This window comes from Grus americana, chromosome 29 (assembly GCF_028858705.1).
Source record: "Grus americana isolate bGruAme1 chromosome 29, bGruAme1.mat, whole genome shotgun sequence".
In the NCBI taxonomy this organism is placed as follows: Eukaryota; Metazoa; Chordata; class Aves; order Gruiformes; family Gruidae; genus Grus; species Grus americana.
In genome coordinates, this window is record NC_072880.1 from 3,048,094 (window position 1) to 3,066,942 (window position 18,849).

The 18,849-nt window shown below is 48.1% G+C and overlaps 2 protein-coding genes across 10 annotated transcripts in view; one reads left to right on the forward strand and one right to left on the reverse strand.

The window, feature by feature from the left end:
* The window catches only part of POGZ (pogo transposable element derived with ZNF domain), a 37,289-nt gene extending 22,342 nt beyond the window's left edge, over window positions 1–14,947 (forward strand). For 7 of the 9 annotated variants that reach the window (XM_054806593.1, XM_054806591.1, XM_054806589.1 and 4 more), the window contains 16 exons: window positions 607–782; window positions 1,692–1,800; window positions 2,671–2,850; window positions 3,744–3,950; window positions 4,427–4,536; window positions 4,925–5,259; window positions 5,941–6,095; window positions 6,607–6,707; window positions 7,581–7,727; window positions 8,670–8,804; window positions 9,281–9,453; window positions 9,993–10,133; window positions 10,780–10,839; window positions 11,158–11,270; window positions 11,998–12,022; window positions 12,157–14,947. In XM_054806593.1, coding sequence (XP_054662568.1) covers window positions 607–782; window positions 1,692–1,800; window positions 2,671–2,850; window positions 3,744–3,950; window positions 4,427–4,536; window positions 4,925–5,259; window positions 5,941–6,095; window positions 6,607–6,707; window positions 7,581–7,727; window positions 8,670–8,804; window positions 9,281–9,453; window positions 9,993–10,133; window positions 10,780–10,839; window positions 11,158–11,270; window positions 11,998–12,022; window positions 12,157–13,729 — 3,740 coding nt within the window. In that variant the 3' untranslated portion in view covers window positions 13,730–14,947. Of the gene's footprint in view, window positions 1–606; window positions 783–1,691; window positions 1,801–2,670; window positions 2,851–3,743; window positions 3,951–4,426; window positions 4,537–4,924; window positions 5,260–5,940; window positions 6,096–6,606; window positions 6,708–7,580; window positions 7,728–8,669; window positions 8,805–9,280; window positions 9,454–9,992; window positions 10,134–10,779; window positions 10,840–11,157; window positions 11,271–11,997; window positions 12,023–12,156 lie in introns of those variants that run through there. The other 2 variants (XM_054806588.1, XM_054806595.1) reach the window with 2 other exon arrangements.
* Window positions 14,948–16,194: 1,247 nt separating this feature from the next.
* Window positions 16,195–18,826, reverse strand: PSMB4 (proteasome 20S subunit beta 4). The gene is made up of 7 exons (XM_054806601.1): window positions 18,665–18,826; window positions 18,182–18,388; window positions 17,705–17,851; window positions 17,489–17,570; window positions 17,278–17,394; window positions 16,733–16,821; window positions 16,195–16,329 (listed from the first exon to the last, which is right to left on the reverse strand). Exons 1-7 carry the CDS (start codon window positions 18,784–18,786, stop codon window positions 16,317–16,319), a joined length of 777 nt encoding a protein of 258 aa, XP_054662576.1. The 5' UTR covers window positions 18,787–18,826; the 3' UTR covers window positions 16,195–16,316.
* Window positions 18,827–18,849: the final 23 nt, after the last annotated feature.

Sequence of the window (18,849 nt, forward strand, 5' to 3'; positions counted from 1 at the left end):
TAAAGTTGAAGCTTGTCTACCACTATGTGACGACTCAGTCCTATAGTCCTCTTTCTATCTTGTAACTTCAGGTTACTTCAGAATTCTTGTGACCTCCTGGTCCTGGCTAGTTGAAGCCCTCCGCAGACTCTGGTGTCCCCAGTGGCCTGTGGTTGTCGATGCTGTTCAGCAACTTTCAGTGTAGCTCTCCCTCTGGTACACCTTCTGTGCCAGGGGTTGTAGGGGTTCAGCATGAGTTTTCCCAGTATCTGCTAGCAGGTGAATTTTTACTTGATAGTTAACAAGACTAGAAGAAATATTTTCTTTAGCTGCTGTGGCTGTGTTCGAAGGGCACACAGGAGCCAGAATAATCAAATCCCTTAGCCTTGAGCAACCACAGAGACTGAACACCTAGTTCCTAGGCAGCTTGAAAAATCCTAGCCTAAATAGGAATATTAAAACAATATATAAAAGGGTTGAATAGGTTCACAAGTTTACTTTTAAAGCAGGCTCTGGAAAACTCATTCAAATTCTGAAGGCTAAAATTGCCAGCTGAGTGCGTGTGAGAAGCAGCAGCCTTTTTACCTGACAAATGTGACTTTTGCTATGTTTCTGTTTTTCTTCCAGCTGGCAATCCTCTTGTTCAGCAAAGTGGACAGCCGCTAATCCTTACCCAGAACCCGACCTCGGGTCTGGGCACAATGGTGACTCAGCCAGTATTACGACCTGTACAGATCATGCAGAATGCCAATCATGTCACGAATTCTCCAGTGACCAGTCAGCCCATCTTCATAACGACCCAGGTGAGTGTCCTTCCAGCCAGGGTGGCCGAGACAGAAGATCTGGTGCACTCTTCCACGGAAGACTCTTCTCTGTGTTAAGAAAGAATCGGATGCCTGTTTCAGTTTTTCTTGTGCACTTCAGTGGATGTTACGCTTGAGCTGAAAATCCGTTGGGCTTTTGTGTTTTAATTGATGTAGATGTAGAAATAGCTTTGTCTGGAAATGGCGTGTGTTCCTAGTCATTTTGCAGTTGGATCTCACGTGGGAAAATTGGCCCCGTTCCACACCTCAGCAGGGCCTGCGGAGCCAGCACAGGTCTGATGGGGCTTCACGCTGGCTCTCGCTTGTAGCCTTACCAGTAGGGCCTGCCTCCCTGCTGTAGGCTCTGTCCCTTCTGCGTGAATCTGACCTTGCCGAATACTTAACTCCTTTGGCTTATTTTCTTGGGAAATGTGCAGGTAATTTTTAAATGTTCTCTGGCTTTTCTTTAAGCATTTGCCTGGGGAAGCGCTCCTACAAAATGAGCGCCCATGTTTACTGGAGCTTCTGCTTTTATTTAAAAAAAAAAAATTAAAATTAAAAATTGTCTTTGAATGTTGCAGCTTTTTCCATCTCAGGAACCTACCTCTGCTTCCAGAGCTTTCTAAATTGTTTAAGACTGGGGAGAAGATTTCTGTAGGTGCTTCAGGAAGGAGACGTTGAGAGTGGAGGCTGTATATCAGCATGTTGTAGAGTATAAGGAAGGGGCTGTACTGTTGGGTTAGGTGCTGGCTGAGAACAGTATGGCCTCGTAGTTCAATTGATCTGTTGATGGCAGTGCTGTGGGGGGGTTTTAGCTTATTTATTTGTCTTTTTAGGGTAGAAAGCTCAGTCTGAAAGTGCCTGAAATATACTCAGTATGTTAATGGTAACGGTGCTGTTTGACTGCAGGGATTTCCCGTGAGGAATGTGCGGCCTGTACAAAATACAATGAACCAAGTTGGAATCGTTCTGAATGTACAGCAAGGTCAGACGGTTAGGCCCATCACCCTCGTCCCAGGTAAGGACTGAAACAAGCCAAAGCCACTGTTGTGTTCCTTTTTAGAGTGCCATGGATTAAAAAGAAATATATTTGAAATCTGTGTTTCACCTGCATCTCTAGTAGCCCTAAAGGGGATTCTTTTTAGTTATGTAGCAGGTGAGATTTGTCTATGTTTGTGGCTCCAGTTCTGCTAGTTGTTTTACAGTGGAGCGTAGGCCCGTCGGTCGTAGTAACAAACAACTTTGCAGAGTAGGGGACTTCCAGCTGAAAGGACGATCTGCCTCTGAGCTCCATGTAGTCCAGCCTCTTCAAAAAGCCTCCTCAGCTAACTGAATTCTAAGATCCCAGCCTGTGACCACCCTGCTTCCTTCCTTCCAAAATCTCCCCGTGCCACGCCAGTGCTTCCTGACTGCCTGGAAGCCCAGCCACAGCCTGAGGACGATTTCTGCTACCCAATAAGAAAGACTAAGAACACTCCAAAACCTCGTATCGCAAACTTAATTTGCAACTGTAGGATCACCCTTGTCCTGCTGTAAGAAGCCTTCCCTGAGTTTCCATTAGGCCTAGTGATTAGGACTGTCAGCCCCAGGAAAGTCAGCAGGATTTATGCTTGTAAGCTGCTTGGGCCTTTTGGAAAACTCCACCTAAAAAAAGCTGTAAATGCAATATTTGCTCTGTCTGCGTTCATGTTCAGTTTTAGTCTGCTTGGGAAGTGAATTTAAGGTACTGAACTATTTAAAACTTCCGCTGAAATTACTGGGAATTTTGGGAGCTTGGCGGTGTTGGAAAATAGGTTGCACTCAGGTATTACCGCACGAGGAATGGAGTTCGATTACTTGATCTACCTTGTTTGTTTGGGTTTTTTTTTTGTTTTTTGTTTTTTTGAAGCCCCAGGTACGCAGTTTGTTAAACCAACAGTTGGCGTTCCTCAGGTGTTCTCTCAAATGGCCCAGGTGAGACCAGGTACACCCATGCCGGTCCGACCCACCACCAACACTTTCACTACGGTCATTCCGGCCACGCTCACCATCAGGAGCACTGTACCACAGTCCCAGGCACAACAGCAAAGTAAGTCCACTCCCAGCACCTCCACAACTCCTACTGCAACGCAGCCACCAACACTTGGACAGTTAACTGTGCAGCAGCCAGGGCAGTCCAGTCAAGCTACTAACCCCAAATTAGGTAAGACTTGCCATGGAAAAGCGAGGGGACTCAAGTGTATAACACTGTCTATAATTGATCGTCAGACATACGGTGTACCGGCTAAAAGGCAGAAGTTGAGTCAGAACTCCTGGGTTCTATTTTTGCCTCTGTCACTGACTCAACGCTTCATCTCTCTTCCCAGCCTGGAAAATGAGGATAATCTTGCCATCGTGTCCAGTTTGGTTTGAGAACTAGTTAAATTTTGTTTTGTAGAATGTTCTGAGACCATCAATTAGAAGTCCCCAAAAGTGAAAAATACTTCGTTAATCACTTGTGTTTTTTTGAAAGGTGAAGTTAAATAGATGATGAACACAAGCAGAAACTAACCATGTTGCCTTCCCCCCTCCCCAATATTGGCTGAATTCATGAGTGAAATGGTTGCTCAAGAAGAGTGACAAACAACTTAAAAAGGAGAAAAAAAATTCCTTCACAGAGCAAGTAGTCAGGTTATTTTTAGCTTTAAGTGGCCAGAATGATATACAGCTGCCTTTAGAAAAGAAATACAAATAATTTTTGTGACCGTCAGTATCCTGGCTCATACCTGGGAGCGTGGTCTGGAAGGTTAGGGAAATTACTTTCCCAGTCTTGCCAGCCTTTGCATTACTGGACCGGATATTTGATGGCTTAAGTCATCTTTGGTGAAGACCCAAGGTAGAAGAGCAAGAGACAAGGCATGCTAGATGGGGTGGGATTCACCCAGCGGGTTGGATTTTACTGATTCTTCATGAGCATTCTCGCACTACCTGTTCCCTTGGCAGTGAGTATTGCGAGCTTCGTGACTGTGAAGAGACCTGGAGTGACTGGGGAGAACAGCAACGAGGTGGCTAAGCTAGTGAACACCCTGAACACCATTCCTTCGTTAGGGCAGAGCCCTGGCCCACTGGTGGTTTCCAACAGCAGCCCTGTGCACGGTTCCCAGAGATCTAGTGTTTCGGAGTCGTCGTCATCGTCGTCATCGTTAAAAGGTATGGTCTGTGGCAGCTCTCCTAGCTTGATGGATTCTGCCGAGAATCCAGAAGTCTATTTTCTGGAGTAAAAAAAAAAAAAATGCTAACCTGTAACCACTGAGATGTCATAACAGGGACAAACGCTTGAAAAGCTTTGCTATTAATTTCTTCATCTTTATCTGTATGTTTTTATCCAGTGACTATTTTGTTTATGGAGATTTGCTTGCATACATTATTGTGCATTCAGAGTTATTGGTGGGCGTGCTGCCAGCTCAGAAATACACACACCTGAAATACTCGACACAAGGAGGCAAAAAGATACAATCTTTGCTTCTCTTCCCCCAAAGAAAGCACCTTATTAAGGCATTGCCTCTTTCAGTCTAGTTAGTAGTTAAAAGTACAGTTCTTGAAAGTGTTTCAGCATGCCAAAAAGATTGCCTAGACTTAAGATGAAGTGCAAGGATTCTAATCTTTTTGTGGTTTTCCTGTTACAGTCAGTTCATCTCCTATTCCCACGTTTGATTTGCAAGATGGTGGCAGGAAGGTCTGCCCAAGGTGTGACGCTCAGTTTCGAGTCACCGAAGCTTTAAGAGGACATATGTGTGTAAGTAGCCATTCTAAGATGAGCAGTTAATGGATAATTGCTCACCATTGTGGAGTGCAAAGAGTAGCCTTTCTCCCTAGGTTAGGGACTTGGGTGAGAAGGAGGAATATGATGATGAGAAAGGGAAGACATTCTGTGACATCCCTCGCTTGGAAGTAGGCGGGTCCTCAGTTTTATGTCCTGTTGGTGCCAGGAGATGCATTTATTTTCTGATTTTACTTAGCAGTAAACAGTCAAACCAGGAAATTGGATATTGGATCTGCATTACTCTTCACTAGAGTTCCTCTGTCTTTTCTTAGTGCTGGTTAGTCTTTGTTTAATAGTATAAATAGTTCTTCCTAGATACATTGTAATGTGTGTGTGGGTTGTGGGTTTTTTTTCCTTCTAGTACTGCTGCCCTGAAATGGTTGAATTCCTCAAGAAAAGAAAATCTCTAGAATCTGAACCAAATATTCAATCTGCAAAGCCTCCATCTCCAGAAAAAACTGCAGCTGTTGCTTCGCCACCCTCTTCTACCCCTATCCCTGCACTATCCCCACCTGCTAAAGCTCCAGAGCCAAGTGAAAATGTAGTTGACTCATCCCAAAGTAAGCTCATTATGTTAGTAGACGATTTCTACTACGGCAGAGATGGTGGCAAAGTGAGCCAGCTACTGAACTTCCCTAAGGTTCCAACTTCCTTCAGGTGTCCACACTGCACCAAGAGGCTAAAGAACAACATACGGTAAGACGAAGGCAATGTGCCACAAAAACAGCGTATGGTCTTCTGAATGCCTCTGATCTGCAGAAGGAAAAACAAGTTGTAAGCATCAGTCTGTCAGGCCCTGCAGCTCTCCCGTATTGTAGCTAAAGACCAGAACCGAAGCACGAAAGGGAGAGACTTGCTCTTTGTCACGTAGCTCAGGGCAAAAGTTGGGAGAAGATGGCGTGGTTAGGATAATTGCATTTATATTCTTCAGTAGAGAGGTCTCATTTGTTCATCCCTAGTCTTACTAGATAATAGGAAATAATTCTGCTTGAAGATCTGTGCCTCGCATCTTTCAACAGAGGGAGAAAATATTTTTATGAAATAGTATATTTGTCTGAGCCAGCTGCTATGTTGTTCTGCTGTGCTAAGTTGAAGTGTTTGTCATCATCAGCGGAATGCCTGGTTGGGGTCAGAGGTGCTCAGAAGCAAGTAGTGCAGCCTCTGTTCTGCAACATCTGTTCTCTCGCTTCCCCCAGCCTTAGGGAGCGGGAGGTTGCTGGGTAGAAGAGACTTTGCTTGCTTTTCATGGGAAGAGTGAGAAGGAAACACCTTAATGCTGCTAAAAAACCTCCCGGTGTAGCATTCATGATGTTTGCAGGGTTACAGGTGAAAAATGTTGGGGTTTCTGTTCACATGCTCTCCCTTCACCTCCGTCAGGTTTATGAATCACATGAAGCACCACGTTGAACTGGATCAGCAGAATGGAGAGGTAGATGTCCACACCATCTGTCAGCATTGCTACAGGCAGTTCTCCACTCCGTTTCAGCTACAGTGTCACTTAGAGAATGTCCACAGTCCCTATGAGTCAACAAGTGAGTAGATTTTGCTGTTGTTCTTTGGTTAGGTTTAAGAGGATTTCTGTCTTGTGCTCAATGCAGATCTGTTGAGGAAGGAGTGTCTGTTCTGCCTTGGCCCTTGGTGCGCTGTTTTTTTAGGCCAGCAGAAAAATCCATCTAAACTGCATTTCTCCAGACTTAGTCAGGAGTATTTTAAAGGTCGAGTTCAATAATAATGTCATGGTGGACTTTAATTTTTACCAGTAGGTTGACATCTGATTTAAAATCACTTGCAGTTTCCTTGTTAGGACATCTTCCTGCTTGTGGTACACACTGTTTTGTTTAAGAGAATTTCTGCTGCCTTTTGGAAACCTCTTGGAATATATTCTGTTGTCTACCCAATTCAAAGAGTTGGGAGCTAGGTTTTGGGTTGGTTGGTTTTTCTTTTGTTTCAAGTTGTTAACGCTACCGGGTGCAAGTTTCTTAGTACATTTTAACAGGGTTTTGTTGTCCCCCAGCTGTTACCTGCTTTTCCTTTCTTTTGCAGCAAAGTGCAAGATTTGCGAGTGGGCGTTCGAGAGTGAGCCGATGTTCCTACAGCACATGAAGGACACTCACAAGCCTGGGGAGATGCCCTATGTTTGTCAGGTATTGAGAGTGGTTTAGGGGCTGGCCTGCATAAATGCATGCTGGAGAATAAGAGGAAATCGGTGTTTTTCAGCAAAGCGTGTGGGGCCCAAAACAGGCTTGGGCCATGAAACAGGGCTGTGGAGCCTGTCGCGTCTTTTCCAGGCGCGGACTTCTCGAAGTCCAGTGGCCATTAGGGCAGCTCGAGCAGCTGAAGGTTTGCACCACTTTGCAGCACTCCGACACTGCATCAGCTTGACGGACGTTTGTTTAGTCCCAGTGGTGTTCAGGGCCCAATTTTTCTTTTCCTGCCAGAGCCTGCAGGCAAATTGCTGTGCCATAAAGAGAAGTTGTCACTCTGCAGCAGATGAGATTATGTTGTCTGTGTGATACCTTTTCCTGACACCCCGTTGCCATGAGATTTGTGCTTGCATCAATTCTGAGTGTGTTGTCTCCACCCAGAGGTCCTAACACTGTCCCTCTAAAAAGAAAAAAACAGAAGAAACTTCTAATATATCTTACATTAAAACAGATTATGTTCCAAATTCTGCATTTTACATAGACTCTGAAGAAACTGCTCTTTAATGTCTCCTTTTTTTTTTTGTTTGTGGTTTTTCTTTTTTTCTTGAATCTGGAGCTTCAATTGTCACTACTTTCTTTTTATACAAGTAGTTCAAGTCTGTTTCTCCAAGCTACTCTGAACATACACTGCTTGATTTAGTATCTTACAGTTGGAATAAGCCAGCAGGTTCTTTAGGACCTGGTTCCTAAACTCCATGGATAGGTATCTTTGGGGATCTGTGCATTGCTGTTAAGATCTCCATGTTGCAGTGGTGGATGTGAGACAGATTCCTGTGTTACTTCACTGTTAACTGCTTCTGTCCGCTCCCGTAGGTCTGTCAGTATCGTTCATCGCTCTATTCTGAAGTGGATAGCCATTTCCGAATGATCCACGAAGACACGCGGCACCTGCTCTGTCCGTACTGCCTCAAAGTCTTTAAGAACGGCAATGCGTTCCAACAGCACTTCATGAGGCATCAGGTACTATGTCCGGGCCGTACCTCCTCTTGTTTAAAGGGGTTCCCTCTCCCCAGCGATTCAGTGGATAGTGAGCACGTGATTAGTTGAGCATTTGCTTGGAATAAAAGCGGAAAGAAAGAAAACTTGGTTGAAAGAGGGTTTTTGGTAGGTGCTGTATTCTCTCCATAACAAACGCAATTTGCATGCTGTCATTCCAGACCTTTCATAGGGATTGTGCTGAAGAGAAGAGGCATTGCTCCTTTGGGAGCAGCACAGATTGTTGTTACTTAGCAGAAAAAAGCATGTTTTGCTGGACTGTTTGCTTCATGTGATGATTAACCAGCAGTGGGCTCTATGTTCATTTGGGTTTAAAATTTTTTTGATCTCCAGGTAATAAATAAGTAAATAATACTGTATACGCACAAATGAATGTAATTTTTGTAGCTCGGTGTTCTGTTTCCATATACGTTGGCTATATTGACAACATATTTTATGTGGGTGTAGCTGAAGTGTACTTTCAGAATATAGAAATGTAGCGCTCTTACCAAGCGCCTGAACTGATCTGCCCCGAATCCTTCGCTGGCTCCTGTAAGAGGCAGAGGCAAGGCAGCTTCTGAGGGCCTGTTGCCCCACACGCTGCCCCGCTGGCGTGCCTTACTTTGGCTTAAACAAGCCAGGTAGGACTTGTTCTGTGGCACTTCCAGGTCTGGGGTCTCTGCAGAGCCTGATGATTTTCATTAAGAAACCAAAACAAATTTTAAACCAGAACACCCAAGATACGGGGCTTGATGGGGAGGGATTTCCAGATGCTAAAGAAAAATGGGGCTGCCTTTGGTTTCAAAGTATGGGGGTTTTTTTGCTTTTGCTTTTCTTTTTTTTTTTTTTTTTAAAAACAAAAAACCCTGCTGTGTTGTGACTTCTGTTTCTCTAAAATGAAATATATTCCACTTGCATTTGCTTTAGAAGAAGAGTGTTTATCATTGCAACAAGTGTAGACTCCAGTTCCTGTTTGCCAAGGATAAAATTGAACATAAGCTGCAGCACCACAAAACTTTCCGAAAGCCCAAACAATTAGAAGGATTGAAACCCGGAACCAAGGTAAGAAATCAAAGTTAACAGCAGACCTGTTTCCTCAGGAAACACCTGTAGCGTCTGTATCAGTGTGTATTTATGAAGTGCTGCAAAACTGATGTTTGCATCATCTGCATCACTTAAACCACACTTGCGGGGACAGAAAACCACTTTGTATTCTGTGTGTGCTTAGTTAATCGGATACCTCATAGAAACAGTGAGTAAGAGCAGAGCTGAAAGCAACGCGCCGGCAGTTAAACTCTCCTAACTCCGGTGCCTGGACGCCCGCTGTAGTCATCTGGGACAAACAGGCACTTCTGGGGCTCAAGTCGTGTGTCCTCTTTTAGGCTACTGCTGCCCTGGGTGGGAGGAATCGTGTCCTAGGAGCGCCTCTTTCTTCTCTGCTAAGAGTCTGAAAGACTGCTCCGACAGAGGAGTCTGACTTTGGATAGATGACTCCTGCCCTTGTGTTTAGGAGGTACGGGTGTATCTGTTTTCTGCAGGTTACAATCAGGGCGTCTAGAGGACAGCCACGGACAGTACCAATATCTTCAAATGACATGTCGCAGGGCGCTGGACAGGAAACTACTCCGCTGTCGTCTTCTACTGATCCCCAGCCCATCTTCCTGTACCCACCTGTCCAGAGGAACGTCCAGAAGAGAGCAGTCAAAAAAATGTCAGAACGTTTTGCTAAATCTCAAATTAAAAAAAGATTTTTTTTTTTTTTTAAAAGGAAATGTAGTTAGTTTTTAATGCCACAGTGACGAGTAATACGATCTTTGGCGCTGGACAGCTCTGTCTTACCGGTTGCCAAGGAAACTTTATGCCAGGAGAATCTAGCTTCCCATAAAACCGGGATTAAGTCATGTTATGAAAGCCCTTAAGGTGAAACTGCGAAATACAGGATTAGCTGGGCGCTCTTACAGAAACAAGGGAATTTCATCAGTGTAAGCGCTTTCTGCCCATCTGCTGTCTCGCTGCCTTTTTGTATTTTTTTTTATTTATTATCCACTCTTCAATGGTATACCCCCAACTACAGCAAGTGGGAAATACATAGCCTGGCTCCAAGGCACCCTAGGAAGCTGGGGTGCAAGATGAGACTTGTTTGAGTGCAGACTGAAAGTTCTCATGTCACTTTCTTCTCCATCCTGCTGATTGTTACAGCTCCAAAGATCCCTGTTCAAACGCTAACGAAAACATCCCTCTTCTCTTTAGGAGCGTCTTGGGCAGGCAGACTTGTCTGGAGTGCAGCTTCGAAATCCCTGACTTCCCAAACCACTTTCCCACCTACGTGCACTGTTCGCTATGTCGCTACAGCACTTGCTGCTCCAGAGCTTACGCCAACCACATGATCAAGTATGTGTGATGTTTTGAACGCTGTAGTAGAAATTCCTCCTGCCCGAATGCAGTAGCACCCCTGTCCCTGTACCGTAAGACAGGGGTATTGGGAAATTCCAGTGCGCTGCCATGGTTTGTAAGACTCTGGACATGTGTTCTGTATCAGCACAGACACGGGTGAGGGCTTTCAAATGAGAAAACTGAGCGCAGGAGCTGAAAGATTCATTCCAAACTGTCAGCATTGTTAGCTAGTGATGTGTGTACTGCATGCTGCTGCAGAAAACTGGCACTTTTCAGTGCTCCTGGGACTTCTTGTAAAATTCTCATCTTAGATTTAATAATTTAAAAAAGGAAGGGGGAAAAAAAAGAAAAAAGTCCTGCCATGCTTCAAGCCTGTGGTCTGTACAGGACCATGGAGAGGCCACAGAGCAGGGTGGCAGAACAGTTACTCCACAATCTGGGCAGTTTTAAGCAATAGTGTACAGTTGGGTTTTTTTATTTCAATGCAGAATTTTAATTTCCTTGAATACAAGACTGGCAGACAAAAAAATTGTTAAACCAGGATTGGGTTTGTCTTTGTAAATGTGCTGTATTTTGCATGGGTTTGTAGCTCTTTAAATACCCGGAATAATTCTGATGTTTAATAAACTCTTTTGTCTTACAGCAACCATGTTCCTCGGAAGAGCCCAAAATACTTGGCTTTGTTTAAAAACTATACTGCCTGGTAATGGAAAACTTGTCATCTTGTTTTAATCACCTGGGAATCTACTGTGCATTCACTTTCTGCTTTTTCCAGTTCTGTTCTTTCCTTTCATGATCTGCTTCTGAAGAAGCTCTGCTTAGTTTTTTGCCACAGAGGAAGATATATTGAATTAAGGCAATATGTTGCCTGAGATTCCCATTGCCTTCCAGTGGGAGTTAATGTTTTGGGGCGGGGACACTGCCTGTTCTGTTAGTGAGGGGATGTACATATTTTCATACCTGATACTAACGCTAAGCTCACTTCTCTTTTTTTTTTTTCTTTATTTTTTCCCCCTTCCAGCGGTGTAAAGCTGTCCTGTTCCTCTTGTCTCTTTGTAACATCTGAGGGTGACGCAATGGCCAAACATCTGGTCTTCAATCCATCACACGAGTTTAGTAACATTATTTTCCGAGGTAAGAGTTTGAAAAGGAGCGGGAAAGTTGGGGGAGGGAAAACAACTGTATTAATGCAGGACATAACGGATCAGTTCATAGACTCCAGGTTAGATGGCGAGCACTCTGAGTCCCAAGTTCTAATAAACCGTGGCGTTAGGGACCTTCTGTGACTGCCTGAAAGAGCCTCCTTTGTTATGGAGATGGGAGAGTTAAGCTTTGCTCTGCCTGGAGCTCAGCTGTGCCACTGTTCTCTTGAGACCCTCCCAGGGAGAGACAATGCCCGGGCTTGGGAGCTCCTCTGAGCCATCATTGTGCCTCCGTGATGCCGGGAGGCCTGGAGCAGCTGCCGGTGCTGGGGTTTGAATAGGGCCCCAAATGCCGTTCCAGCCACTCGCTGTGGATCACCCCCACTTGTAACAGGCATCACCAAAGCTGAGCTTTCCCAGCCAAACCCCTCGCCTTATTTCAGATGGACCTGGGGTTTTTCCCCTCGTCTCTAAGGGTTGCGCTGCCCCGTCGAGCAGTTTTTGCGTGCCGGTTGGATGGGACGGTATTTTGGGTGCAGGAGGAGGTTGGGGTTCCAACGGAGGGACGTTAGCTGTTCCTATAGCATGTGGGGGTGCTCGGGAGTAATGGACAGCAGAGGAACGCTGTTCCTCCTCTCTGTAGGAGAACTGCCTTGTTTGCACTGACTTAGCGTTTGTTTGCAAAGCTACAAATGTCATTGTTTTGTTTTTCTCAACAGGGCCTACTTGGATATCACATTCCAGGTAAACTGTTTGTAAACTCTTACTCACCATCGCCTGTTTCAGTTTGTGGGGTTGGGTTTTGGTTTTCCGTTCCTTTGCTTTCCCTCAACAGCTTTTCTGGGTTTTAAGAAGGTCCTGTGTTCTCTCCTTTCAAGGCACATTCAGCCCCAGGACAAAAGCCTGAAGAATCCATGCCCTGCCTATTCCCCAAGTAAAGCTGCTACTGTGAAAACCAAGTCTGTGTTACCTGCGAAAGACGACCTGGAGCCGGAGCTGGCCCTAGCAGCCTACAACAGACCTCTGCTCTGCCAGGAAGAAGAGTGCTTAAATATTGATGCTCGCGAAGACGAGCAGGCAACAAAGGAGCCGGAACCTGCAAGCAAAAAGGAGCAGCTGTCGGTAAAAAAGCTGCGAGTCGTACTGTTTGCTTTGTGCTGCAACACCGAACAGGCTGCGGAGCACTTCCGAAATCCTCCGAGGCGGATCAAGCGCTGGCTACGAAGGTTTCAAGCTTTCCAAGAAGAGAACTTGGCGTCTCTGTCAGAGGGCAAGTACCTCAGCTTGGAGGCTGAAGAGAAACTAGCGGAATGGGTCCTCACACAGAGGGAGCAGCAGCTGCCTGTGAACGAGGAGACTCTCTTCCAGAAAGCCACCAAGATTGGCCGATCCCTCGAAGGTGGCTTCAAGATCTCCTACGAGTGGGCGGTGAGGTTCATGCTGCGGCACAACCTCAGCACGCATACGCGAAGGGCGGTGGCTCACCCTCTCCCCAAAGACGTAGAGGACAACGCCAGTTGCTTCATCGAGTTTGTGCAGCGCCAAATCCACACTCAAGACCTGCCTCTCTCCATGATTGCGGCCATCGATGAAATCTCTCTCTTCCTCGATGTGGAGGTGCTGAGCAGCGATGACCGCAAGGAGAATGCTTTGCAGACGGTGGGAACCGGGGAGCCCTGGTGCGACGTCGTCCTCACCATCCTCGCTGACGGAAGTGTTCTCCCAACGCTGGTCTTCTACAGGGGTCACGTACAGCAGCCCGCCAACGTGCCAGAATCTATCATGTTGGAAGCGAAGGAGAACGGATACAGCGATGATGAAGTCATGGAGTTGTGGTCGTCCCGAGTGTGGCAGAAGCACACGGAGTGCCAGAACAGCAAGGGCATGCTCGTGCTGGATTGCCACCGAACGCACCTCTCGGAAGAAGTACTTTCCTTGCTGAGCGCGTCCAGCACTCTGCCGGCTGTTGTCCCCGCTGGCTGCAGCTCCAAAATCCAACCTCTAGATGTTTGTATAAAAAGGACTGTGAAAAATTTCTTGCATAAAAAGTGGAAAGAGCAAGCCAAGGAAATGGCGGACTCCACGTGCGACTCGGACATTCTTCTCCAGCTGGTTTTGTGCTGGCTGGCAGAGGTGCTGGAGGTCATCAGTGACTCTCCTGAACTCGTGCAGCAGTCCTTCCTGGTGGCCAGCGTGCTGCCCGGCCCGGACGGCACGGCCAACTCGCCCACGCGCAATGCCGACATGCAGGAGGAGCTGATCGCCTCCCTGGAGGAGCAGCTGAAGCTGAACGACGAGCAGCCGGAGGCGGCGGCGGCCGAGGGCCAGGATCGGACCCAGGCCGAGGAGTCTGCAGACCCGGAAATCCTCCATCAGCTGTTTGAAGGGGAGAGCGAGACTGAGTCGTTTTATGGCTTTGAAGATGCTGACTTGGATCTGATGGAAATCTGAGCACTGATCTGCGAACCGTGATCCAGAAAGGGTTATTTTTTAAATAAATGTTGGATGAGACCATTAAACTTCCCTGTGGATTTGTGGGTTTAGGAAATTCGTAGGCGATCACTCAGATAAATAGCCATTTATGCTGTTCATTTATAAGTTTTGTGCTTTTTTAAAAGAAAAATCACTGTGTTGGTATTTTCTGAAAATATATTGTGGGTGAATATTTTTGCGTTTTCTTTACCTCACTGTATCATAGTTTTCTGTTTTTATTGTGCAGAAATGTTTTGAATTATACATTGTCAATGTGACCATTTCTAAAGAAAGGAAAAAATATGTAGCTAATGAACCAGTATATAAATCTTTTGTTGTCTTAACACAGATTTTTTTTTTTTTTTAATTTTTTAACACTTGACCCAGAGATTTAGGTTTCTGTGGAAAACTTAGATATGAGTTACTGCTTTAACGTGTGAACCTTCTATAATTGGCCACTAAGATTTGGGTTTGGTTTGGGTTTTTTGGTTTGTGGTTTGTTTGGTTTTTTTTCTTTAAAAGAAGAGTAATTATTTTGCTTGTGAAGTGGGAGGCGGGGTGAAAACACAAGCGAAAGCATTTTGCCTGTTCAATGCCAGCAATGCTTCTCAAACGCCGCAGCCAGGCTCGGGGCAGCACCGTCCCCGAGCCCTCGGTCCCTGGCAGGGTGCGGTGGTTCCTCTCCTCCCCCCGGCCCCCGCCTCGCTCCGCAGAGCTTCTGACCGCGGGTACGTGGGGAGGAGGAAGGCCGAGGCTGTCCTGATCTTCCTGGGCGCTAGGCGGGAGCCGAGACCGAACGGACCATTAAACATTGACCGTGAACTCCTCGTAGTTGATAAACCTGCTTTAACCGGTGGCATCAGACACTACGTTCCTTAGAATTAGAAATCCGATTTAATGCAACAAACTGTGACGTGCACAAAAAGAAGACGTTTGTTTTTATTTTTCACTGCCAGCTTAAATTTTTCTACAATTTGCATGTTTGAGGGTTTTTTAATTGTATGTATTACGGTATAAACGGAAAGCATTTTGACATACAGAATTTGAAGCACCTGCACCTGTTTCCATAGAGGTTTTGTGAACCTGCCCTATTACCGAAGGAAAGCAGGAGGCAGCATGTGCAGACCTGTAAATGGTTCATCTTTAAAATGTACATAAGTGGAACATTTAATAAAACCAGGGAAATGGATTTATAAACATGTGTTTTTATTACAAAGAACTATTTAACTCTTGTGGTATCATAACGCTTAATATAAAGTGCATCACGGATCCCTCTGTGCCCGAGGCGAGCTGGGGCTGGGTGTCCCCAGGGCTGCACCCGGAGGCGTTGAGCATGGCCGGAGCTGGGGCAGTAATTAATTGTGTTTACATGTCGTTAACCCCCGAGGCAGAGTTCTGTCCCATCTGCAGCCCCGACGCACTGGGGGCTGTGGAACAACCTGCTCTCCCCAGTGAGATTTGATTTTTTTTTTTTTTTTAAAATAAAAGCCTGAAAAATCATTAATAAAATACTCTCCTGAATAAACATTTTCACTGTTGTTTATTTCGGGTAGCAGTAATACTATTTACAAATTTGTTTTCTGTCAGGCTAAGAAAGGCCCCGATCAGGAGTACGTGACAAACCAGTCACTCCTGCCCGCAGCCAGAGTCTCCTCTTTGATTTTTGGAGCCCTTTCAGTACATCGGTGGATGTAGGAATGCAAATAGGGAGATCTTCATTATTCTAATTTCCATTAGGAACTAAAGAAATTAATCAACTGTCCCTTCCCTTCTCCCCTCTCTGCTTTCAGCCGGAGCATTAAACAGGCACTGTGAGCCGCAGGAGCAGCAGAACGGGGATGTTTGTCAGAATGTGTAAATACAGAGGTGACAACCGTGTCCATCCGGGGCCTGGGCCCGGAGCAGCGCAGGGACCGGGAATCTCACCCTGGAAAAGCCACTTTGCCTCCTGCTTCCCCCGCAGGCTCCAGCACCATGCTGTTCCCCACCACGCGCCACCAAAGCAGGAGAACCCATCCCATTTTTCCATTGCTCTGTTTGCAAATACATCTTTACAGGTGTGCTTTCCTTCGGGCCGCAGGTGGCTTTTAAAGGTTGACTGGGGCTTTTTTACCTGCCCAGATCAGAACTGCTGGTTGCCTGGATTACAAGCGCCTGCAGGAGGAGCGTGGTGCGTGCTGCACGTGCATCCGGGTTGCCAAAACACCCCCAGACATTACAGATGCTGCAGTTCAGCAGATTTTTCATTTGTTGGGGCAAATCTTATGACTTGACCCTGTTTGTGTCTGTCCAGCTGCCAGGTTATGTGCCCCAGCCAAGAACACAATAAACACCTTTTTTTTCCCTGCTATTTTCCAGCAAAACTAAGGACCTGCAACTAGTGCTAACGGTCCCTGAAAGCAGTTCTGGGGCATCCCGACCCAAGCACACACACACACACAGACTTGTCTTAACAGGTTTATTTCCTTACCAAAACAAGTTGTATCGGGGCTTCAAAAGGAGCAACGGATTTACAGCACATATAAAGGGTGATGATGACACAAGGGCCTGGGGCAGCTCTTCGAGATCACTCAAAGCCACTGCAAGAAAATGTTTTGATAAGATCAGGACAACACGCAACTTCTGCACTAAAACTGCCGTTTTTCACTTCATCGGGTGCTGCCTGTCAGTGACATCGGTCCCCAGGAAGCGCCAAGGCAGCAAAGCAGACAGGACGTCACCAAAAGTAACGCCGTCAGGCTGCGCGGGGAGCGTGGCCAGCATGAGCCAGAGCCCGGAGCTGCTTCCCGTGGCGTGGCAGCCGGTGCTTCCTCCCCTGGCCGCAGCCGCTTCCCCAGCTTCAAGAGTTTGGCTGTGACGGGGGATGGAGGCGAAGCGCGTGGTGGGGACTGCAACAGCTGTGCGTCACCCAGCCCTTCGATTTGCACCTTCGGGCTCTGCCCGGCGGCCAACGCACAGACCGGGAGCAATGCACGGCATTACCTGACGAGGTGCGCTATTTCCCAGTTGGCTTCCAGCGTCAGGGGCCCTTCCACCTCCACACCTTTCTCCGTTGCAATCGCTACTTCATACTGAGGAGAGAAAACACCAGCGGCTCTCAGTAAAGCCCAGCCCTGGGAAAGCTCTAATCAGGAAGAGCCAGTAATAAGTTCTTCTCAAAATGAGTTTGTTTTAACACAGCTTTGCATCAGGAACGTTTGACTTTTTCCCCCAGTGGGCAGGCGACAAGACAGTAGTAGTAAAGAGAAACGCTTGCAAAGCGAAAAGGCTGCAGCCTCTGGATGCCAGTACTGCAGGGAGGGGAGGAGGATCCTCGGATCTAAGGAAACCCCAGAGACGAGCATCGCTCCGACTCCAACAGCTCTCCTGGGGCTGCCGCACGCAAGGGGAGACCAGAGGGCAGCTTTGCTAAAGGATCTCAAACACAGCCCAGCCGCCAGCTCGGAGGTACTGCCAGGTTTCCCCGGGTCAGAGACAGCAGATGAGCCGGGGTGAACGCCGGGATGTCGCCAGAGCCGGACACTTACCCTGTTGAATGACCGAGCATCTCTGTAATACAAAATCTTCATGCACCGCTCAATCAAGTCACGGGCCTCCTCCTTCGTCAGGCTGGGTTTCTTCTCCAAGACTTCTCTCATCAACGGCTGGGGAGAAAAAAAAAAAATAAAATCCAACAGCTCGATGGCTCGGTCACCCAGCGCTGAGGTCATTCAGCAGCTGAGCAAGAGCATACTCTACCTGAGCTAGGTATGCTCCATAACCTGTAGCGAGCGTAGGGGCTTCGTAGGCCACGCCGAGCATGTCCACGTATCCTAGGAAGCTGAAGGGACAGATCTGTGAGCGTGGCGGGGAGGGACTCGGCTTTGGTGCGGCTACACCCAGCCAGAGACCTCTCTGAATCCCGCACCGCAAGCCGTAACCATCGCATGCTCCACATTGCCCATCCTCGCTCACCTCTCGCCGTTGTAGTAGCCACCGATGACAACGGTGTTCCAGAGCGGGTTTATCTTGGACCTCCGGTTGTACATGACTCGTGTCAGCCAGGAGTGGATGGCTTTTGGGCTGTAACTGTGACCGTCTCCCAGCAGCTCCTCGTCGATTCTAATTTAGGCAGAAATTTCACCCAACTAAGAAAAGCCGGAAACCACTCAGAGGGAGGAGAGAGCAGCAGCTGCGTGGCCAGCAGGACAGAGCACCCTCCCGCAAATCCTCACGGGCCGTTATCAAACGAAACCTTACAAGCGGTGAAATAGAATAACTGAAACGGGTTCTGCACGGCGCTCAGCAAAGAATCTGTGGAAAACGCTCGTGCCGAAGGGACTGTCAGTGAACAAGGAGGGGTTTGCCCCTGCCCAGCGGACGCGTGCCATCACATCTCGGAGCAGCACGGTGAGGGACGCAGCCGCGGCAGCCCGGGACGGGGGAACTTACACCATCTGGTCGATGATCTGCTTGAGGTACTGGAAGTCGGCGTAGTCGCCGGACGCCCCCAGCATGGTGGTGTCGTTCACCTTCAGGAGCCTGGAGATGCCGCGGAAGCGGGCGAGGGAGCCGTAGGAGCCCATCATGTCCGCGGCGATGATCACCCCCCCGTCGAACTTCACTCCCAGCACCGAGGTGCCGGTCACCATCGGGCTCCTGCGGACCCAACGTCAGCGCGGCCGGGGGGCCCGGGGAAGGGGGGGGGGGGGGGCTGAGCCTTGGGGGGCCCCGGGCCTTGGGGGGGGGGCCCCGGGCCTTGGGGGGGGGCCCGGCTCTCCCGCAGCCCCATCCCCGTCATCCCGGTCCCTCGGCCCCCCCGGCCCCGCTCCCAGCCCCCCTCCCCCGCTCCCTTCCATCTCCCCGCCTCCCACTTCAGCGCACCCGCCCCCGCACCCCCCCAGCCCCGATCGCCTCAGCCCCTCCCGCACTCACAGCGTCCGGGTGAGGGGCAGGAGGCCGGCGGCGGGGCCGGGCCCGCCGGGAACGTAGGTCTGCCCTGGGGCCGGGCCCCCGGCCCAGAACGGCGGCGGCGCCCGCGCTCCCCCGACCTCCATCTTAGTCACGGTGCTGCCCGCGCTGCGCAGGCGCGGCGGAAGAGCGGCCGCTCCCGGCCGCCG